Source organism: Phocoena sinus, chromosome 3, assembly GCF_008692025.1.
Source record: "Phocoena sinus isolate mPhoSin1 chromosome 3, mPhoSin1.pri, whole genome shotgun sequence".
Lineage (NCBI taxonomy): Eukaryota > Metazoa > Chordata > Mammalia > Artiodactyla > Phocoenidae > Phocoena > Phocoena sinus.
Genome location: NC_045765.1, coordinates 157,533,664 through 157,559,017, shown reverse-complemented (window position 1 = coordinate 157,559,017; position 25,354 = coordinate 157,533,664). Strand labels below are relative to the sequence as shown.

Genomic DNA, 25,354 nt, shown 5'->3' with positions numbered 1-25,354 from the left:
CTGAGAGATAAGGCTGGGGACGGCCTTTCATACTGACTTGTGGAGAGTCTTTATTGACATCCCACGCTGTCTACTTCGTTACAGTTTTTAAACAGCATGTGTAAGTAGGACAGCTCCCCTATAGGACTTTATGATAATTAATGGTTTTTCTGTAAAACGTTATCCACAGTTTCTGCCACATTAGAAATACTCAAATATGTTTCTTTCCCTTTCTGAGGGTGTCATAAACACCATTTCATTCTGAGCTCACAGAACTGACACTCTTTCCCCTTGAATTGCCTGATAGTTTGTGCTCTGTATTCACAAGGTTCATATTCTACTTTGAGATCAGACTTTATTATATTAGCCGTACGCTGTGGTTGGATGGCATGTTTGTGTGTGTGTGTATGTGAAAAGTGTTCATTCCTAACCTGCAGGATTTTTCTTTTAATTTCAGTCACAAAGCGTGTATTTTTGACTATTTTGCAAGAGTAGAATGCCCATATCAAAATGTATTATGAATATCTCCATGAATTCCTTAGTAATACATAATTACTTCAGCAAATGCAGGATATCATTCTTTAGTACCACTATCTCATTTTTAGTATTTAACTGTGATGCCAACTGAAATGGATATCTAACAAAATAACAATTATCTGCCAGGCTCAGGAGACCACAGATGGAGTGATTTCTTTAGTCTTGTGTATAAAAGGAAGACCATACAAAACAAAATATTCCCATTTAAGATAATAGTAACATGATATTATATGTTCAAGTATAGTTGACCCTTGAACAACATGGAGTTTAGGAGCATCCAACCTCTATGCTGTCCAAAAATGCGTATAACTTATAGTCGGCCCTTTGTATCCAGTTTCCTCAGTATCTGCAGATACAACCAACTACAGATCTGATCATGTATTCCTGTAGTACTTACTACTGAGAAAAATCCATGTAAAAGTGGACCCTTATAGCTCAAATCTGTGTTGTTCAAGGGTCAACTGTATTTCAATCTGTTTTACATAAATGAATAGTGATAAGTGCAAATCAGAAGAAACAGGTACGTACTTTGAGGAAACCGTGGGGGGTTGTCATTGACATCTGTCAGGGTGATGTTGACCGTGGTGGATCCCGACAGCCCTCCAACTTGCCCAGCCATGTCTTTGGCTTGAATGACCACTGAGTAATGTTCTCTGGCTTCTCTGTCCATATTATGTAAGGCAGTTCTAATAACTCCTGTAATACATATTTTAAACAAAACAGTATGGATTATACATTAAATGAGAAGCAACAAGGTATCTCTCTCTTTTTCCTTTTTTCTTTTAAGAAAAGTAGTTTTAACTGAAATGCTTTTGAGAGAAAACCAGGTTTCTGAGACAAACAGTACCTTGACAATGTTATTAAAACTGTCTCATCGAAATATTTATTTATAACCACGCATCCCTAACCAATCTATTAGAGGCAAATGAAGATACCCATCTCTTGGCGGTCCTTGGGGTCACTGGCCTCTAGAGGGCAGCCCTGCAGTCCCTGCTCTTTCCTTCTGTTGGTGGCCTGAATATTTCACATCTCATTCTCCTCACAAGTGTTAGCTGAGATGTTTTGAGCAGAGGCTAATTTTCCTCCTTACAGAACAATTTACATAGTTTTCTGACAGGGTTGTCAAAGTTTGATGATGAAAAACAATGGAGGAGTGTAGACACCTGTTAAAATGCAGGAGGCATTTTAACATTTATCAAGACTAAGAAACTGACTTTTTGTCAGGAAATAACTACAATAAGAACTAGATCTAAGTACACAAGCAAAATAAAGTGATGAGATTGGTTCCAAAACTTGCATGTAAAAGTCACATTCTTCGTCTTGTAGTACCAAAAAAGACACTTAATGCACTTTCTCATTAATTAATTAATGCACTTTCTCGTTAATTACTTAATGCACTTTCTCATTATATTAATTAATTAATTATATTAATTAATTTGTTATAATTAATATAACAAAATGTTATATATCCATATGTAGTTCTGTGTAGGCAAACACACACACGCACACATAAATTAGATAGATTTGTCAATAAAGCCTTACATTTAGAAACTGGAACACATTTTCTAGCAGGTCAAGTTTATGCAAGGACTATCAAATATGTCTTAAAATAAAAAATTGTCCTCATATACATGAGCCATATTAAACATAAGCATATAAATATATAAGCATACATGTGTTTATATTTTATATTCATATAAATGTACAATATAAATATATTTGCTACTCGAAACATAGGTCACCATTTAACAACCACCTTTTTACTTTTATTTAAAATAGTTGGATCATGTCACTTTTGAGAAAGACACCAATGGCTTCAATCAAACTCACACTTGATTAGTTAGCAGCACAATTCATGGGACAGTGCCATTTATAATGACTGCCAACTATAGAGCTTAACAAACACTTTTGCAGTCAATATATTGATATAATAGGAGAAAATGGGTTTGTATATCCAAGTGGAAAAGATAGTCTTTTAAAAGTGGAAAGGATTAGTCAATCAGTTGTTTTGAATACAGAACACTTAACCACTTCCTTTTTTTTTTTTTTTCACTGAATTGATTGTACATGCAATGCTCTGAGAGGAGAGCCACAGGCCCCAGGAAAAGAGATCCCCCTACTTTCAAAACTTGTGAACATATAATTGAGGGAATTTAGGAGAACTTTCCTGAAGCTAAATAAGAATGAAAATTATTCTTATCAAAAGAAATTACAATAATATGATAATAAATGATTCATCTAATTCATGCATATGAAAAAGCCTCAAGCATCCTTACTAAATAGAACATTTTATCACATATGGTAATTATATAAGAAAAAAATAAATTGATGCAGAAAGGAACAAGTTAAGAATTTATGAAAATATTTAATGAAAGAAATGTATACTCTCTGATATTTGAAAAAAAATGCCATCCTAAAAAAATACACTAGAAATGGGACTTGCCTCTGATGTGCAGAAGTATGAGATTACTGCCCAGGATGTTTTACAATGAAATCATTACAGTGATATTTGCAGAATATACATATGTGAAAATAAAATCTGTCATTAAAAAAGTGAACGATAGATATTTTTATGCAATTTGAATGTTATTCATTTCAGAGGATCAGAGAAGAGGAATTAGCACAACCCCTGTTTTACAGCATGGACTTTAATAATTTCATTGCAATAGCCATTATCTCCCTTCTTTTATAATATTGCTACTCTGACATGAAATGGGAAGAAATTTGTCAGCTAAATTTGCTTATGGAAAGAAAAGAGCATATCCAGAATTGACACAGCTTTCTCAGAAACGATTGTTTAAGGGTTCATTTAAACTCTCGGTTCTCTTGAGAAAGGCTCAGTTGCATGTGCTTAGCTATGACCTCCCCTGAGGGCACATAGGTAACTGGGGAATGTTCAGGCAAATTGCCATAGCAACATGATCCCTGTATACAATAACCTTATTCAAACATGTGGCCCAGATGCTTGTAAGTAGGGTAGTCTAGAACACAGCTGATGCACAGTAACAGTTTTTCCTCTTAAGTAGACTTTATTTTCTAGAGCAGTTTTAGGTCCATAGTAAAATTAAGAAAGTACAGACAGTTACCATGTACCCTTTTCCTCCTGACACACAGCCTCCCCAGCTAGCACCATTCTGTATTAAAATGATGCATTTGTTACAGGTGATGAGCCTACATTGACACGTTCTCACTCAAAGTACATAATTTACATTAGGGATCACTCGGTGTTGTACATTCTATGGGTTTGGACACATGTATAATGATTTGTATCCATCATTGTAGTATTGCACAGAATAATTTAACTGCCCTAAAAATCCTCTCTGTTCCACCTATTCACCCTCCCTCCCCTCAACCTTGGCAACCACTGATCTTTTTACTGTTTTCACATTTTGCCTTTTCCAAAAAGTCATATAACTGTATTCATACAGTGTGCAATTTTTTGCAGATTGGCTTCTTCAATTAGTAAAAGGCATTTAAGGATCCTCCACATCTTACCATGGCTTGATAGCTCATTTCTTTTTAGTGCTGAATAATATTCCTCTATTTGGATGTGCCACTGTTTATTCATTCACCTACTGAAGGACGTCTTGGTAGCTTTCAAGGTTTGGTGATTATGAATAAAACTGCTATAAACATCTGTGTGCAGGTTTTTGTGTGGACATAAGTTTTCATCTCCTTGATGTAAATATCAAGGAATGTGATTGCTGGATCTTATGTTAGGAGGCTGTTTAGTTTTGTAAGAAACTGCTAAATTGTCTTCCAAAGTGGCTGTACCATTTTGCATCCCCACCAACAATGAATGAATTTCTGTTGCTTCACATTTTTGCCAGGTTTTTGTGTTGTCAGTGTTCAGACTATCACCATTGTATTAGGTGTATAATGGTATCTCACTGATGTTTTAACTTGCATTTCCTTAATGGCACATAATGATGAAAATTGTTTCATATGTTTATGTCCATGTGTATGTCTTCTTTGGTGGGGTATGTTAAGGTCTTTTGTCCATTTTTAAAAATCAGGTTATTTGTTTCCTTATTGTTGAGTTTTAAGAGTTATTTACATATTTTAAATAACAGTTCCCTACTAATAAGTCTATTGCAAATACTGTCTCTCAGGCTATTACTTGTCTTCTCATTTTTTTGGCAGTGTCTTTCACAGTTTAGAAGTTTTTAATTACTTTGAAATCCATATTATAAATTATTTCTTTCATCAATCACAACTTTTATGTTATACCTAAAGTCACAGCCTAAGATACCTAATGTCATCTAGATTTTCTTCTATGTTACCTTCTAGGAATTTTATAGTTTTATATTTAGGTCTGTGACACATTTTGAGTGACATTAAGCTAAGTATATAATATCTGTGTCACTTTTTTGGCATGTGGTTGTCAATTTGTTTCAGCACCATTTGTGGAAATAACAAATTTTTCTCCATTGTATAATATTTACTTCTTTGTCAAAGGTCAGTTGACTACATGCATGAGAAATAATTTCTGGGCTCTCTAATCTGTTCCATTGGTATATTTGTCTATTCTTTCATCCATACTACACTGCCTTGATTACTATAGCTTTATAGTAAATCTTGAAGTAGGGTACTGTCAGTCTTCCTAATTTGTTCTTCTCCTTTAATATTGTGTTGGCTATTCTGGGTCTTTTGCCTCTACATACAAACTTTAAAACAAGTTTTTCAATGCCTACAAATAACTTTTAGGGATTTTGATTGGTATTCCATTGATAAAGTTGAGAAGAACTGACAATATTGAGTTTTACCTATCCATGGACATAAAATATATCTCCATTTATTTAATAATACTTCTTGTTTCTTTCATGAGAGTTTTGTAGTTTTCCTTATATCAATTTCATACCTTTTTTATTAGATTATACCCAAGTATTTCTTTTAGGGGAAGCTAACCTAAATCATATTGTGTTTTTAAATCAAAGTCAACTTGTCCATTGCTGGCATATAGGAAAGAGATTGACTTTTATATATTAACCTGGTATCCTGAAACCTTGCTTTCTCAAGACTGCATCCTTGAAAATAACTCCCGCTGTGGGAAATCTGGGCAGAACGCACATTCCAAGGTCAGAGAAGGGGATACGGATCCTCTGGTTGCCTGGGTCCAGCTTGCTGGTCAACTGGCATTCACATCCTCTGGATGACCTCCCCCAATATCCATAACAACTACTACAGGTGATTCCAGTGTAAGTGGGTCCAAACTATGTTTTGAAAAGCCACAATTAGAAAGACGAAGTTCTGCCATTATGTATTCATACATTTCTTCACTTTTTATTGCCATCTTGTCATGTCAATAAAAGCATGTATGAGGATATACACATGTGCACAGACAACAAACAATACGCAATAGTAATATACATTTTTCAAAATTGTGAAGCCTAAACTCATGTACAAGACTAGGATAAACTATATTTACACAGTCCAAATAAGAATTGATGTTTTGGTTTTTTGCTTGGCTTTTCTGCCATGTACCCACGGACCCAGTAATTGTAATATAACTTATTTTTGTCTTCCAAATAAACATAATAAGGACTTACCACATGGCCCTTTTATTAAGTAAATTTGTGAAGAAAACAACTCAGAGCAGCTAAATTAATCACCATAAATTATTGCATTGTTTGTTTGTTTAAAAACAAAGAAAACTCTCCTCTTTTCAGTAAATGCTAGGTAACTGGTAATGGCATATTCTGAATGTTTGATATGTTCACTAGCAATGTTTACTTCAAAAATTTTAACAGGAATTGTTCCTTTTATTCTCCTGTGATGCTGGGTTGAATCAACAGGATGTCCTTACCCTTGTATCATTTTGTTTTGTTTCTTATTACTTTCCTTTTAAACAATTGTATGTGCCCCACTGCCTGCAAATTACCTTCTGACTACTGCTTCCCAATCATGTTGCTATGTAGGGGCCTGTAACTGGGAATGACTCTCTGCTCAATACAAGCTCATAACATTGAAACTTGTCTGTGGTCATAAACATTACTCAATGAACCTGACTCACTAACCCACTTTGTGTTTTTGTTTCCTGACTGATGATATTCATATAGAGCAATAGACCCTCCAAAATTTTTTCTTGTACTTTACCCACTAAAAAGTATTTAAGATGGAAATATACAAATCTAGTTGATTAGATAATACCACAGAAGACTTCAAAATAAAACCTCTAAAAGTTTGAAACAAATAAACAAGCATGACATTCAAATTCCTACAAAAACCTTCAAGGTACATATATGCATTTATAAGAGGAACTGGTAAATTTTCTTCCAGGTTTTAACTACACATACTCATTTTTGCTCAATTGCTTGTTTTGCCTCTGAATTTATTCAGTCGTTCATTCATTCATTTAAAGTCTATTATGTCATTTTGTAATGTCTATTAAAATGTATTGGAGCCCTAGTGTTTCTCTAATGGGGCACAAGGGCCACTTAACAAAATCACATGAATTGACAATTATCATGCAACTCCAAGGGCACTATTTTAGACCTACTGTATCAGAATCTGGGAAAGTGGGCCCAGCATCAATCAATATTTGTGACAAGCCCCTTCTGTGATTCTCATGAGCAGTCCAATTTGAGATATCCACCTACAGTTGAGAACATATAATATCTGGCCTCAAGGTGCTCATATTTCATTGGAGGAGCTGCTCATTTAAAATAATTAATATGAACACTGAGAGGTTTATAAATGCTTAGAAGTTTCAATTTCTACACAATGACACTTAATATCGTGGCAGTAATAATTCATCTTTCCAACTACCTAATTGTGATGATCTAGGTACCTGGCAGACTTTTTGTTATATATTAAATTGCTATTTGTTTCAACATTTAGTATATTATATGCTACTTCTATTCAACTACACATTATGAATTTTCCCTACTAACTTTGTAAAGGTAATGTGGCTTCTATAAATTCCTGTCTACATTGAAATAAAAAACATTCAGACATTGAATCTATATGTACGCAACATTACCACAGTTTCAGAAACCTTTTTTCTTCATTTGTCACCAATCCAATATATATTGAATGTGTCTCTGCTCTGTTTAAAATGTGGAATACAAAGGTATATAGGATAGAGCTTATGACTTTAGAAGGTCGTGATTAGAGTGTGTACAGACAGGGAAATAAATATGCAAATATGGAAAGTTAAGTAATACTGCAAATAGATTTTATTAAATGGAAGACAAAACACAGACTTGAAAGGTTTTAGTTATCGAAATGGATGAGCATGACCAAAGAGTACTTTATGGGACAATGACAAGTTTGTAGGATATGAAAGATAGATGGAGAAGTAGAGGATCCATGGAAAGGGCATCTGACATGAACAAAGGTGTGGATATAGAATGTGCATGGCTGTATCGACCACATTGGCTTCATTGGAAAAAAACTGTAGGAGAATAATAGAGATTAGGTACTCATTAATACTCTCAGAATATTTCTAGGTTTTGTTCCTCAAGTGACTGAAAGTTTGAATAGCTCCACTGATGTCCCTGTGGAAAGTCAAGACTGACTATACTTCACTACTGGTAAGTTGTTACAGTCTGTGGTTGGGCAGATGCATGGTTATCTCTATGGATAAATTTAGCACATTTCAGACTCTAACGCTTCAGTGGATAACTGTTTAAACTTCATAATTTTATTTATATTTTCACTATACTATATATTTTATTTTTAAAGAAAAAATATAAGATATATGAAACACTGGCATCCCAGAATTTAAAAAAAAAAACATACTTAACTTCAATCTATGACTCATGGAATTAACAATCCTAAATTCATGAATGTAGACATCTTTATGATTTAGTAGGAAGATTCAATTTTTCCTCCTCTAGATTCTTTTCTTCCTACCATTAAAATGGACAGTGAAGCGTTTTATTTCTGGTGAGCAGAAAAGGATGGCGAGTTCACAGGTTTTGAGTATGGGCTGTGACCTCTTCAGGTATAGGAATGGAAGTATAGACACTCTCTTCATGTATATAGCTCATATTTTCTCTCCATATTCTTCATGAGAGAGAAAGTTCAAAGTTTAAATAACTTTCTCCAGATCAGAAATTTGCAGAAGCTGAAATATCACCCAGGACTTCCTGACAGTAAAATCAGAATGCCACAGTGTCATTAGTTCAAGTAATGAAATCCTTAACCTTGTAGACCCTTAGGAGTGGCTTGTACTATTGTGAAAGAGAGAGACAGGGAGGGGTGTGTTTGTGGAGGGAGAGAGAGAGAGAGAGGAGAAGAGGAGGTGGAATGAGGAACAGTATTATAAAAACTGGGCATTAACTTCTCTATGGATTTGGGGACAGAGATCAGACAGATTCAAAGAGAATATAGTTGTTTTTATGCATCAATAAATATGCTTCTGACCTAGAAGGTTTTATTTCAATATTTTTTCTCATTTTGGCATTATGCTTAATGTTTATATCTGTTATCAAGGTTTCAATGTGATCTACAACTTCCAAACACCAGTCTTTCTAGTCAATATATTTAATAACCACACTGATAAAATCATAGGTTTGCCAGGGCATTTGTGAAGGCCAAATATTCTATAGACTTGCAGGCTTTCAGCTTAACTACTCCGGTCAGCAAAAATGTACTGAGACAGCACTGTAGGGAGAAAAATAAATAATAAACTTCAAAAAAGGCTTACCTGGGTGATGAAATTCCAATGGTGATGGTAATGATGACGATGATGATAGAACTACTGACAATTATTAAGTATTTGTTAAGCATAATGAGGAATATTTATGTTAAATCACTAAATCCTCACGCTAAGTCCTCACATCAACTGACTATGGATGCTATTCATATTATCCCCTTTTTGTATCAAAGAGTGATTGCAAGAACAGAAAGGTTAAGAAAAGTGCCCAAGGACAGATAGGTATCATAGAGTCAGTATTTAATCCATGCAATTAGAATTCACAGCCTGCTGTCACAATCACTACCTTCTGAGCTTCTGATTCCTTGTGAGTAAATCGAGGAAAATACTGCAAAAGAGCCTGAAGTAGATTTTGGGAGAATGTCTGCATCTTAATAACGTGGTATCAGAAGAAATCTCTGTTTCTCTTGGCCAGTTTGGGTCCTAGTAGCACTGGAATCAAAGTTCTGATGATAATCAAGGAGATGTCAGGAAAATGGTGCATACAATGGGTAACCAAATGATCTGACTCCAAAAGATGAGGTTTCAGCCTTTTGTTCAACAGGAGAAAGAGTGAGAAACTTAGAAACCTAAGATTCATCTTGCTGCAAGTGTCCATTACCTGTTTATGGTCTCTTTGCAGGGTATCAAATACCAGTACCATTAACTGTGGCTGGCCTATGATTGCTTTGACCAATACAGTACAGTGGAAGTGATAGTATGACGATTTCTGCCCTGGACTTAAGAGGATTGGAAGCTTCTACCTTGGTATGTATGAACTCTGAGCCTGCAGGTAAGTAGTCTAACTACCCTGCTAGAGACCGCATAGAGAGGCCGTGAGATGGAAGGGGCTAGGGATGCATCTGAGCCCAGTTCCCCAGCTTGTCCCACTGAAGCACTAGGCATATTAGTGAACTCATCTTTGAATGAGTGCAGGTGCCAGCTGAGTGCTACCAAGTAACACAGTCAGTGTCGCATGGATCAAGAAATTCCCCAGGGGCTTCGCTGGTGGTGCAGTGGTTGAGAATCTTCCTGCCAATGCAGGGGACACGGGTTCGATTCCTGGTCTGGGAAGATCCCACATGCCGCGGAGCAACTAGGCCCGTGAGCCACAACTACTGAGCCTGCATGCCTGGAACCTGTGCTCTGCAACAAGAGAGGCTGGGATAGTGAGAGGCCCACACACCGCGTTGAAGAGTGGCCCCCACTTGCCGCAACTAGAGAAAGCCCTCGTACAGAAACGAAGACCCAATACAGCCAAAAATAAAAAAAAAAGAAAAAAGAAATTCCCCAGATAACTCCTGCTCAACTTCTTGACTTCCAAAATCACTGTTGTTTTGAAAGCTCTGAGTTGGGGTAGTTTGCAATGGCATTCAAATTTGGAATACACACACAGACACACACATAGAAATTTGTAAACATACATATACCTATGCATACACATACACACATATATACACACATATACATACATACATACACACATATGTACAAACACACACACATATATTCCTCACAGGGAAATAAATGATGGTTGGCTTTTTAGATCTACCCTTAACATCATTAAATCAAGACTAGGTATTCCCTAAATACTATATTCTCTTCTCTCTCTCTTACCCTCTCCCTTTCTCTCTCCTTCCTTCCCCTCCTTCTCTTCCTCCCACCCCACCCTTCTCTCCAGAGCTGGAGTGCATGTACACATACTATACAGAAAAGCCTATGTCTAAAGTACTACAGCTATGGTACATGTATACGTATTTCATGAGTTCAGGTAAACATAGTATTTGGAAGATAAAGAGAAGAGGGAAAATAAAATTGACCTTCATATAACTGATGTATAATGAACACAGGGAGTAAAACTTCCTGTAAACACTGAAATTATTAAGATTATTATCATCTGGTAATTTGTACTCTATGGGAGTAAAAAAATTATATATGATATTTTTAATTAAGAGAATTATATATAAATGTAATTTCAAATATTTATAATATCAGATAAAATATTTTATTATAAGATACTGAATCCAGATACACTCTAACTTAAATATAAATGTATTGTCTTGGAAAATAATAATGAAATAATAAGAAAGAAATTTAGAAATCTAGAAGTAGTCAAGTATAATTTTCCCAAAATAGCTTATTCATGTGGTTTATTAAAAATTTAGGGGCTAAAAATACAAACACATAAAAGGAACAATAAGTTTATTATGTAGTTATTCCTTGTTTAAATATTGATATATTTTTCTATTACTATGTTTATTTTTTTCTACAATTTATTTGTTTTATCTTTAGTTTTTATCATATAATGGTTAAAATGAATTTAAAAAGGTAAAATACTTTATATAGGATTTTTTGGGTCACAGATGCTATTTAAGAAATGGTACTTAATATGATTATATCAAAAAACTTTGGAATATTTGTTTTTGAGACAACTATACTTAAAGGCATTTAATTAAGGAAAATACTAAAACATTGCTTTATAAAATATACATATACCAATGACCAACCAGTTCTATTAGTAATGGTCTAGTTGACAACATAGACCTGTAAGTAAATCAAAATTGACAATTTGTCCTGTAATACCAATTTACCTATTGTGTCATCTGCTTTTTGAATTTTCAAGTAAAGTTTTATTTTTTCATTTAGAGAATGATTTTATTTTACGATGCATTTTATCATAATCTAATAATATAAGAAGACATTACCATTTATAATAAGCTGTATATCACAATATGCATGCTATACCTTTGGATATATATGCACATATATTATCTACACGTTATACACATTACATACAGCAAATGGCAGTACTAAACAAACTCATGTGGCCAATCTATAATACTAGCCTTGAGTTTTCAAGGGTATGCATATAATATGAGTTGTATTTTCATTGGCACATAATTTATGGTTGAATCCTGAAGGCACCTGTGTAGAACTCAAGTGACTATTAAGTGTCTTAGAATAAGAATTAGAATGGGGCCAGGATGATTGTAGTACATTCAAGGAGTGGCATAAAAAAGTGCAAATATAATTGAAAAATATGGTAAAGTTGTCTTTAGGCTTTCAAGAATGCTCATGCATTCTTACTGCCTTTGATCTTTTAAAGATAAGTCTAAAGTGAAAATATCAATGAGGTATCACCTCACACCAGTCAGAATGGCCATCATCAAAAAACCTACAGGGCTTCCCTGGTGGCGCAGTGGTTGAAAGTCTGCCTGCCAATGTAGGGACGCGGGTTTGTGCCCCAGTCCGGGAAGATCCCACATGCTGTGGAGAGGCTCGACCCGTGAGCCATGGCTGCTGAGCCTGTGCGTCCGGATCCTGTGCTCCGCAACGGGAGAGGTCACAACAGTGAGAGGCCTGCGTACCGCAAAAAAAACCCAAAAAAAACCCCTACAAATAGGGACTTCCCTGGTGGTGCAGTTGTTAAGAATCTGCCTGCCAATGCAGGGGACACGGGTTTGAGCCCTGGTCCAGGAAGATCCCACATTCCACAGAGCAACTAAGCCCATGCACCACAACTACTGAGCCTGTGCTCTAGAGCCCGAGAGCCACAACTACTGAAGCCTGCGCACCTAGAGCCCGTGCTCCACAACAAGAGAAGCCACTGCAATGAGAAGCCCGTGCACCCCAACAAAGAGTAGCCCCCGCTCGCTGCAACTAGAGAAAACCTGCGTGCAGCAAGGACGACCCAACACAGCCAAAAATAAATAAATAAATAAATAAATAGACAAACCTACAAATAATAAATGCTGGAGGGAGTGTGGAGAAAGGGAACCCTCTTGTGCTGTTGGTGGGAATGTAAATTGATACAGCCACTATGGAGAACAGTATGGAGGTTCCTTAAAAAACTAAAAATAGAACTACCATATGACCCAGAAATCTAACTACTGGGCATATACCCTGAGAAAGCCATAATTCAAAAAGATACATGTACCACAATGTTCATTGCAGCACTATTTACAATAGCCAGGACATGGAAGCAACCTAAATGTCCATCGACAGATGAATGGTTAAAGAAGATGTGGTACACATATACAATGGAATATTATTCAGCCATAAAAAGGAACAAAAGTGAGTTATTTGTAATGAGGTGGATGAACTTAGAGTCTATCATACAGAGTGAAGTAAGTCAGAAAGAGAAAAACAAACACTGTATGCTAACGCACATATATGGAATCTAAGGAAACAATACTGATGAACCTAGTGGTAGGGCAGGAATAAAGATGCAGATGTAGAGAACGGACTTGAGGACACAGTGGGGGAAGTGGAAGCTGGGACGAAGTGAAAGAGTAGCACAGACATATATACACTACCAAATGTAAACTAGATAGCTAGTGGGAAGCAGCTGCATAGCACAGGGAGATCAGCTCGGTGCTTTGTGACCACCTAGAGGGGTGGGGTAGGGAGGGTGGGAGGGAAGCTCAAGAGGGAGGATTTATGGGGATACATGTATACTTATAGCTCATTCACTTTGTTGTATAACAGAAACTAACACAACATTGTAAAGCAATTATACTCCAATAAAGATATTAAAAAAAAATCAAAAACAGAAAAAAAAAGTGAAAACATAAAATCAATCTTTTAACTATGACAGTCCCTATAATCCACTGGAAATTTAAAAAATGATAAAAGATTAACATGTTTGACAGTATTTGGAGAGAGATTATACTGATAGTATAAATTTGACTAGTAAATAATTCAACTTTAGATGTCTGAGAGACATTAATTTATAGATACATTTGTTATTAACTAATGAGTGTCCATTGTGGCTTCAGTATCACTGAGAGGTAACATGGTAAGATCATGTGAATAGGGAAACTAATTATGAATATTACTTACAAGCATAGTGGTATATCACATAAAATAAAAGGAACATTAAGTGGCTCAAAAAAGGTGAGAGTTTTATAGAATCTCATTCCTGGGAGAGAGGTTTACTCATGTGTTAAAGCCTTATTTGTTCACACTCTTCAAAGGTTCAAGTGAGCAATGATAGTAGCTTGGGAACATTCTTAGCATTTACTAGATGTAAGTATTGCATAAATGAATAATCTGGTACCCTGTTTAACTAGCAGCTAAGTGGTAATAACAGAACATAGAACGTAGAAGAGTACTACATTCTAAGTTAAATATTGACAAAATATTTGAGTGCTTGTTGAGTTATGTAAATGTAAAATTCTGGTGTTCTTTTACTGTGTGATAGAAAAATGTCATAGGATTCATTACTATTTGATAACCCAAGGCACAGAAGGTGGGTGCATCAATATATGAACAGATTTTTGTTCCTTTGATGAAGAGAGTGAGTAGAAAGCCCTTAACGCTGGAAAGATTAACTGGAAATGATTATTCTTATATGATTTGTCAAGTGGGGCTTTTAATCAGTACGTTAATGTTTTTCTAGAAAAGGATTTCTAAGAAATAAAAAAGGAGCTGAGGAGCAAACCTTGAAGACAACTATGGAAAGAGAAGGAATGACTGGAAACTGAAAAATATGTCATTCTGTTGATTTCTGAGAATACTGAATAATTTAATATGTTGCTCAGAAAAGGAATTTGCATTTAAAAATTATCAAAAATTGAATCCATGGTAGAAAAATTCAAAAGTCATTATCTTGCCTATGATGAATAGAGATGTGAAACACCAAACAGTAAAATCAGACAGATCAAATAGAAAGTTTCATCCAAATGTTAACTTCTACTTAGTTTCTCCAGTGATGATAAAATGGTAGATGAGGAGAAGTGAACAGGCATAGGGATTCTTAGATCTCTCCCTGCACTGTGACCAATGTAAACATCTCTGTAATCTTTGCATACCACATGCGATAGTACCTGTCACATAAAAAATGAAAAATATACCGTCCCCGAATTTCTGCAATTCTTGAAGCCAAATCTCTATAAACAAACAAAAAACAAAAAAAACAGTTGTCTATATATAGTATGAAATAGTTGCTGAGGTGGAGATTTAGGTGCAGGATATTTACTAGGGAGCCACTGTGAAGGGAGGGGAGAGGGAGCATGAATGATGAGAGGGGGATATTGGTCCGGGATGCAGGTCTAACAAAGTTTGGGCAAATGCAGCTGGGGTATACTGCCTGTCTGAGTGTCCACCACACTCCGTCACTGGATGAGGGTTATCCCAGAAATGACATGACTTCGGCAAGGTGTTTATCAGCACTCGGAATAGATCCTGAAGGAGCTGACAGCTGAGAGTGAGATGCTGAATGTACTCCCCATGCTGGACTGCAAGTCCTTCTTTAAAGGAGACGTGCATCTCTGTCTACCACACAGTGAACCTACTTTGTTTTCCCTAATTTCAAGCCCCTCCACTGAAGATGTAAATGACTAAAAATGCTCATGTGATATTCCCTTCAATCCTATCATTGATCCAATGGATAATGTCTGTTTTCATCTCATCTGCAGCAAACTGGCCACAGCATACTATTCCTACCTTTCCCAAAGACCTCATTGTCTTGTTTCTCTCAATTTTACCCTCTTATATTCTGTATTGTCATCACACGAATTTATTTCTTATCATTATGCCAATTTACTTATTTTGGTAACTATTTGTTCTTTCCCACTAAACTAAAAGCTCCACAATGCCAAAGATTTTTTTTTCGTTACGTTTTCATTGCTGTATCCTCATTGCCTTAAAACAATCCCCAACCCATAGTTGTCCTCAATGAATATTTGCTGAATGAATGAAGTGCCACAAAACCCATAGGAATTCATCATAGCATTAAATTTGGGGTTTAGAATAAAACTAAAATTGATATAAAACAAATAAGTTACTAAATTTAATTTATTTCCTTTGGATATTAAATATATTAGCTTGCTAGGGATTCTGTAATAAAGTACCACAAACCGGGTCACTTAAAAATGAAGACTCATTTTCTCACAGTTCTGGAAGCTAAAAGTCCGAAATCAAGGTATTGGCAGGATTCGTTCTTCCTGGGGTCTGTGAGGGATGGGTCTGTTCCAGGCCTCTCTCTTTGGCTTGCAGATGACTGTTTTCATGCCCACAATGCATTCTTCCTGTATTTTCAAATCATCTTCCCTCTGTGATATCTTTATGCCCAAATTTCTCCTTTTTATAAGGACACCAGTTATATTGTATTATGGCTCGCCCTATAACTTCACTTTAACTTGATTACCTCTGCAAAGACTCTGTCTACAAATAAGGTCACATTATGAGATCCTGAGGTTTGGAATTCAACATACGAATTGAGGGGGGAGGGGAGTACAATTCAACCCATGATATTTTCTTTGAGCCTGTATTAGGAAACTCTTTAAATACAATCATAAGAGTTACTTTGACCAAAAAGGGACTGGTGAAGGCACTCTAAGAAAAAAACACAAAATATTAAAAAAAAAAAAAAAATTTGTGAAAGAATGCAATGTCACGGAAAAGATGGAGATGAAGAAAGACCTTTGTATGGGTAGCCTCAGGGATCAAAGACTAGGTATTATACAAATGTATGATCATGAAGAGTGGCTTTGAATTTCTTTATAATGTGAACTGTAAAGAGTCATTCATTCCTTCAACTACTAGTTGTAATAGAGTGTAATAGAGTGTAAAAGAGTCATTCATTCCTTCAACTACTAGTTGTAATAGAGTGTAATAGAGTGCACTAAAATCCAGATACTGTCCTAGGGGCAGACAAAATCACTGCCCTCAAAAAGCTTACATTCTAGAGAAGGTAGATTAGGGAAAAAAAAAAAAAAAAAACACCAACTAGATAATTATATATATGATACACAGCAGATTAGGTGGTGTTAATGGCTGGGGGGGAAATGAAGCATTTAATTTGGGCTTACAGTTTTAATTAGGACTAAAATAGTGGGATGTTGGAGTTAGCTAGTTCTGGCTCACAAGAGTTGATTGTTAAAATTTTAAGAATTTGGGCACAACTTCTTTGTCCATTCATCTGTTGATGGACATTTAGGTGCTTCCATGTCCTGGCTATTGTAAATAGTGCTGCAATGAACATTGGGGTACATGTCTCTTTTTGAATTATGGTTTTCTCAGTGTATATGCCCAGTAGTGGGGTTGCTGGGTCATATGGTAGTGGTACATATATACAATGGAATATTGCTCAGCCATAAAAAGGAATGAAACTGAGTTATTTGTAGTGAGGTGGATGGACCTAGAGTCTGTCATACAGAGTGAAGTAAGTCAGAAAGAGAAAAACAAATACTGTATGCTAACTCATATATATGAAAACTAAAAACGTGGGACTGATGAACCTAGTGGCAGGGCAGGAGTAAAGACACAGATGTAGAGAACAGACTTGAGGACACAGAGGAGGAAGGGGAAGGTGTGATGAAGTGAGACACTGACATACATACACTGTCAAATGTAAAATGGATGGCTAGTGGGAAGCCGCTGTATAGCACAGCGAGATCAGCTCAATGCTTTGTGACCACCTAGAGGGGTGAGATAGGGAGGGTGGAAGGGAAGCTCAAGAGGGAGGGGATATAGATATATATGTATACATATGGCTGATTCACTTTGTTGTACAGCAGAAACTGACACAACATTATGAAACAATTATACTCCAGTAAAGATGTGAAAAAAAAAAAAAAGAATTTGTACAGCTGGTTAGTAAATATAGCCATTGCTAATAATTAAATTATATAAATTTACAATTCAACATCATATCTTTAAAAGTATCTGAAAACATCTCTTTCTAAGTGAATTACTATATTTTACTATTATATATACTCTTGTTGTTATCTGTTTATTTTATCTGTGTGGTAGAAATACTACAGAATTATGTACTACTGCTCATCCTTTCCCAACTATATGTTCAGTGGTGTCATCTTGGTAACTTGAAAATCATGGGCAGTGGAAATATTTTTATTATGAAAGTCAGCAAATGCTGACTAAATCAAGGCTTAACCTATTTAGTTAGTGATTGTCTGGACTTGAGAAAGTAAAGAAGAAAGCATAAATAAAGCATATTAAACTCGTGTGTAGCTATTACATGTGAGTAACACAAAATTTGAAGAAATACTATTCTAACTAATGAAGAAATACTATTCTAACTAATGAAACCTATTGGTCAACTTAGCAGAAAAAAAAGTGGCTTATATAATTGATGAAAAACTGAAGTTTTTACAAACATCTTTTATCTACAGGCTAATGTAAACAGAAGTATCAACCAACACCCAAGCTGGAACTAAACTCATTTGTCAATGACCTGAGCAAATTCTTTGCTGAATCAGATAGCAATCAAGCATTTATTTGCAGTAGGATTTAGTCAATATTCATTGGATTGCAACAATAGGTTTTGTGTGGATGCAAGCGTTTGGCAAAAATCAATGCAAGCATTCTGTAAGAATCAATAGGCTATGTGGAATTTATAAGGAGTAGTGTATGCATTATAATTGTTTGTAAATGGGGTGCTACATATCTTTTTTTAATCAGTGAAATTTGCTTATTTACACGTTTACATATTTTTGGTTGTTCAATATTTACTAGCACACCACTGACGACTAGCGTTAAATAGACTTGACAGAGTTCCAGGCAAAGAGTCACAAGTGCAAATGTTCTAATGTGGCTGCTTTCTGGCTTGTTGGAGGGAAACCTCTGAGGCCAGCATCTCTAAAGCAAAAAGAACAAGAAGAAGAGGAGTTGAGATCAGAATGACATTATAGGCCAGGTCATTTACAGGCACGTGCATTATTGTAGTGCTTTTGACTTTGGCCATAAAAGAGATGAGAAGACATGGGCAGGTTTTGAGCAAAGGGGTGATGTGATCTGACATATTTTCACATGGCGGTCCAGTGGTTAGGACTCCACATTCTCATTGCCAAGGGCCTGAGTTCAATCCCTGGTCAGGAAACTAAGATCCCACAAGCTGCGTGCCTCAGCTGAAAAACAAAAACATGTGCTTTGGATGCTGTGTTGGGAATAGACTAGGTGGAACAGGGTGGAATTAAGGAGATGATAGGTGAAGAGATAATTACAATAAAGTTTGTTAAAACAGAAGTGAGGAGATGTCTTGAAGGTAATGTTTGCTGATGAAATACATGTGTTGTATCAAAGAAAAATAGAAACAGAGTGTGGTCCAAGCTTTTTGGATGGAGACATAGAAAACGGTTAGAAAAACTGTTTGTGGGGAAGTGGGTGGAGTTTCAGAAAGTGGTTTTGGACATACTCTGTCATATGTGTCTTCAACCTCCGGGACAGAGTTGTTCAGTTGGCATACAGTATGCTGGTGTTTAGAGAAGCAGTTCAGACTCTCATCATAATGTGGTCAACATAAAAAGAATATCTTTGTACCTCATTAAGACTGATGAGATTAGCAAAGGAATGAGTGTATGAAATAGGCTCAGATACTGAACACTGCCACATGCCAGTGAGTTTAGGAGAAAAGGTAGAAGCAACACAAAAGCAATGATCCTTGAGACAGGGAGAAAACCAAGAGGGTGTGGCATCCTGGAAAAAGTATTTCAAGAAAGAGAAATGGATCCAGCGTGACAAATGCTGTTGCTAAGTCAAGTATGATGTCAAGGACATCATCATAGGGAATGTGGCAGCCAGATTGAAACTTAACAGTAGATATGAAATGAAGAAAAGGATATCTGAGGCATTTTGAAGGACATTTTTAAGGACAAGATGACTGATTGGAAGTAGGGTGTGAGAGAAAGGAAGTGATTCAGATGACAGTCAGGCATTTGGCTTAAGAACTTGGTCAGCAGGGAATCCCTCTATAAGATTAAGAGTATAAGACAAAGATCAGTGAAGAGAGTGTTAATTCATGGCTCTATTGACTTTTATGTGCTTAAGAACTATCTATGTGAAAAAGACTGATGGGTAGTTGAACACATGGTGTTTGTAGAAAGGTCTGGGTTGGCAAGTCAGGATAATAATGATACTTATAAAGAGGTGGATAGATATAAACTCACTCTTGCCCAACATAATGAAGAGAGTGCCACTTATTATAATTAATGACTTAAATTGCTCTCTATTGAAGCTTTATTCCTTGTATCATGTACTAAAAAATTACCAATCAGGACAGAAAAAATTTACTTAAAAAAAAGGCAAATGAGATAAAATCAATGTATCTAATCTTAGTGAATGTCAAACAATAAATGACTATTTTGACTGAAAATATTATTACTTTGTTCCTTCTAAAAAATGACTACTGGATGGACAGAATTACCCAAATTAGTCCTTTATGTTAGCAAGGTATAATTCAAGTGTAGTCAGAAAGTACTATAACAGCTTGACTACATTGAACTTTCCTCAACCAGATTTGAAGGATTTTTCTTGCACAATATAAAGATCATTTAGAGATACTTAGAAAAGTACACAACATGCCCCCAAAAGTGGAAGAAAAAAGATTCGTAGAAAAAAATAATTTAAGAAGCGGGGAGTAGATTTTTTTTTTTCAGTCACTAATTTAAACCATCTATCCATAGCCTCCTTCAGCCGCTTATTAGTTATCAGTGTGGCCCTTCCTTTGACAAGCTATGTCCTACAAGATGTCTGGCAACTAGAACTAATGTAATATATAAAACCTGCCCTGTTGTAGCTTTATATTTTTAATGTCATTTCTAAATTCCCTAAAGTAGCATATAGTCTTAGTATGGATCCATTGTTTCTTATTTTTTTGTTTTGTGCATATGTATGTGTTTTGTCTTTGTTTTGTAGCTAAGAATGTTTGTGTTTTGTGAGGTGGACAAGAATTCTACAGTTTGGATGTGGCTGCTTTCTAATTTTCATATCAAGATCTTTTTTTCACTGAATCACTTGCCATTCAATATATTTTCATTTTGTCTCTTAGTAGGAAGACCAGGCAGAAAAAGAACCTAAGGCAGCCTAAGAAGTAAGTAGAACAAATACTGTATTAATCAATGTAATATATTACAGACTGAATATAACAATCTGATTTGCTGGAAATATTTGAGAATTCTTCATACAGAGTTATTTAGAATTTGAAGAGTGAGTTATATTAGAGAACAAGAAAATAATCAGACAAGACTACGGAACAAGGATTGAACCAGGAAGAGAATTAACATGGCAAATAATGGCTGAGGAAGAAAGGCTAAATGAGGCATTGATTTCATTATTTACAGACTTTTTCTATTAAAATAAACCCAGAAATCATATAGCTTTTGTTGAGTTAGCACTTTTCACTGCTTATTTTAATGCTGTTCGCTCTTAGGGTTTCAGAGAACCTATAGATGTCTCTCCAGTGCCTCAAGCACCACTTATCAAAGTTACTGCATGAGCTCACCAAGCAAGGGTTTATACATCTTGCTTTGCAGTATTTCCCTTTCAGAAATAATTCTAAAAGGAATTAACTAAACAGAGAGCACCAAAAGTGAGTAAAGGTAAGTCATAAACCTGAGATATTTCATGCATATGGACAATTGAGAAGGTATATTAAGTAGGAATTTTGACATATTTGACATTAGTTCAGAAGCAGTTGCATAATATATATATAAACATAACTCTTTCCAATTTTACTCCTTCACTATGTCATTTGAGATCCAAACTGATTCACAGTTTGTCAGTTTTTGCTTCTCTTTGTAACAGAAAGTTTTTTTATTCAAGCCCTTGATTTAAAAATATATTTTTACTTCTTTTTTTTTTTTTTGCGGTACGCGGGCCTCTCACTGTTGTGGCCTCTCCCGCTGCGGAGCACAGGCTCCAGACGTGCAGGCTCAGCGGCCATGGCTCACGGGCCCAGCCACTCCGTGGCCTGTGGGATCTTCCCGGACCGGGGCACGAACCCTTGTCCCCTTCATCGGCAGGTGGACTCTCAACCACTGAGCCACGAGGGAAACCTTATCTTTACTTCTTAATCTCTCCTTGTAGTAACTTTAGCAAGGTCACTGGACCAGCCATTTCTCAAATTCTGGGGCTATTTTCAAGTTGTAGACTGGGTCAAGAGACTTTACTATATATCACAAAAAAAATCAGAGCATTGTTAAAGGGTTTATGAGCTGTCTTAAGAAATATACTCACATTTTATTCACAAAAATTGAAAATAATATTGTATTTTTGAAATACAGAAGAAATATAGCTAACCAGCATTCAATACTACATTTAAAGTCATTCAGAGATAAGTACTGCAGGCTATTAATATCATTAAAATTTATATTTATAATGGACTATTTTAAAAAATCTCTTATTCAGCTAAGAAAAATAATAAAACCTTATCATTTGTGACAACATGAATGGACTTTGAGAGCATTATGCTAAGTGAGGTAAGTCAGACAGAAAAAGACAAATACTGTATGATCTAATTTATATGTGGAACCTAAAACAAACAAAACCCCCAAAACCTCATAGCTACAGAAAATAGGAGGCAGGGTGTGGATGGAGGGTAGGCAAAATGGGTGAAAGGGGTCAAAAGGTACAAACTTCCAATTATAAAATAAATAAGTCACGTGGATGTAATGTACAACATGGTAACTATAGTTAATAATACTGTATTGCATATTTGAAAGTTCTAAGACAGTAGAGAGATGTATGATCATAAGAAAAAAAGCTGTAACTCTGTATGGTGACAGATGTTAGCTAGACTTATTGAGGTGATCATTTTGCAATATATAATACAAATGTTGAATCATGTTGTACACCTGAAACCAATATAATGTTATATGTCAATTATACCTCAGTACAAAATAAAAATATCTCTTATTCTACATGAATATTTTGAGGGATTTACTGTATCTTTTTTTCTCTATTTAACTTCACTTTTTGGTCATTAATTGCATGTTTTAACCATTGGAATTTTCCCTTAGCTACATGGGTAGACTATTTGCATAAATGACATATTTTGGCAACATGATATGGTTGAAGGCCTCGGGGTTTACAGTCAGTTGCCTACACTCAAATCTCAGTTCCACCATTACCTGGTCTAACTTTCCTCAACTGTACATGGAAACACCAATACTACATATGTTACTTGATTAATGTGAAATTACATTAGTAAATTCATGAAAACATTTAGAAACGTGCATATCACATATCAAATGATCAATATAGTTATCACCTACTTTGAAGGCATTTGTTTTTCTGTTTTATTCAAAATGGGTATATATATTTTTTCCAAACCGAATATTGCAAGTCAGAAACCTCACAATTCCTGAACTGTCCTCTGATTTTTATTTTCCCCTAGTGAATTTAGAATGGTGAGCTATTTGTTTTGTTTGCCTAAGCATTGGCAATATCTCAATGTGTAGTTCTAGTGGTTTGCATGTTTTTGCTTGCAATTCCAATTAGAAATGCATCTTTTAACCATATTTTCAACAGGTTGACTACATCGAACTTCTCTTATCTGAATGTAGAGTTACTTTCCCTTCATTCTTTCTGATTTTCTTCCTGCTGCTTCTAAGGCCTCTTTGTTACTCCCAAATCCAGGGCTATCCCTTTGCTTTAGAGTTTCCTGCAATTCCAATTATATTAGAAAGTCTTTACTATATACTGTCATGATGGTCATTATCTCTCGGTATGTGTGTATATATATATATATATGTAATTATGAAAATTTTTCATGTGCCAAGAATATGCTAAATATGATTTTGCAGCTAGTTCACTTAATCATCTTGAGATCCCAGTTCCTACTAATCAAAACTTAAGCTTATAGAAACTGCTTTCCATCTTTTCTCTTTAACTGGGGCACCATCATTTAGGTGAAGAAGATGAACTCTACTGTTTGTATCCCTCCCTCCCTGTGTTCTGTAGGTGCAAGCTTTCCATTGAAGCGTCACACCCATGCTTTTGCGTGCATTCTCCAGTTGCCTGCTGTGGCTCCCTGCTTCCCCGCAGGCTGCAAAGGTTGCTCTGACTGCTGGAACCCTCTCAGTCGAGAACACCGTGTGATGTTGTAAGTGGTGCCCCATGCGGTGTATTCATCTACACTGCACAATTGCTTACCTAACACTTCTCTGCAAATAAAGACAATCATAAAATTTCTGTATATCTGGGCCCCTGTAATGTATCTTTTCCCTACAGTAGAGTTACTATATATTGTCTTCAGATTTTACTTTGCAAACCTGCCATTAAACAGAATTAATAATGAAACAAAGACATCAGCTTAATCTCCATATGTCAACAGATATACAACACAGCCTATTTCCTCCAATTGAATTTCACATGTTAAAAGAACCATATTCTAACAAATTGGAAATCACCAAAATAATTCAGTTAATTCATTTAATGAAGCAAATAATTCAGTGAGAGTTGATTGTGTTATCACATATTAAGTGCTCAGAATACAAAGGGGTACAGAAAACAGTCCCCAAACACGTGTGCTTACAGATTAAAGAGAATGACCTTTTACTAACGTTGTATGACCAAGTTAGTTCAACCTGGATTATTTCAAACATTTAAAAAAAATTATTTACAGAATGAGGCACTGAGGTGTGGGATATCTCCTAATCAATATTTAAATTATTTTCTGGCTACCAAAATATGTAGGCCATGATTAGAAATGAATGAGAAGATCCCGGGTGCAATTATACTGCTCCAGTAACTTCTAACTTGTTAGAAGTTTAGAAACATCAGTCAAATGCAAGACAAATTCTTTTTCCCTGAAGTATGCGTGTAATAGCATATGGGAATTTAAGCTAAAGGAAAAATTCTATTCTTCTCTCATCTAATGTCATATTAAGCTATTTCTGCAGAACCATTTTTATAATGTGTGAAAGAAAAAAACTGTAAATAACTATATTTTGATACATAACAATACTGTTATTTAATCGAGCAAGATGATGTTTTCCTCCACACAAGAAATCTAGACAATGTTGAAAACAGTGTATGGTTTAAGGACATGGGCTCTGCAGACAGGCTGATGGAATTCAAATTCTATTCTCACTGATTAACAGTGTGGCCTTAAGAAAATTACTTCTCTGACTGAATTTCCTCCTTTAGAAAGTGTGGATCATGGGTTCTCATCTTGTCATAAGGCTACTATAATGATTAAATAAATAACATGTGCACAGCACAGAAAAGTGCCCAGAAAGCACAAGCAAAATCATAAGCAAAATTGAACATTGTTCTTAATATTTTTATATAGTGTCATGTGTCAGGAAGGTCAGATAATATTCTCCCAAAGAATATGCTTAGATGAACACTATTCTCACAATTTTTATATAGTATTTCAACCTTTACTGAGTTTTGTAACATAAACAATCTAATTTTCAACTCCATATGGCCCTGTGACGTGACAGGAAAAAA

General features: G+C 35.6%; 1 protein-coding gene across 1 annotated transcript in view; it reads right to left on the bottom strand.

The window, feature by feature from the left end:
* Positions 1-25,354, bottom strand: part of CDH18 (cadherin 18) — a 498,063-nt gene that overhangs the window by 136,693 nt on the left and 336,016 nt on the right. Inside the window, exon 5 of the mRNA XM_032629158.1 lies at positions 1,045-1,212. Coding sequence (XP_032485049.1) covers positions 1,045-1,212 — 168 coding nt within the window. The remainder of the gene's footprint in view (positions 1-1,044; positions 1,213-25,354) is intronic.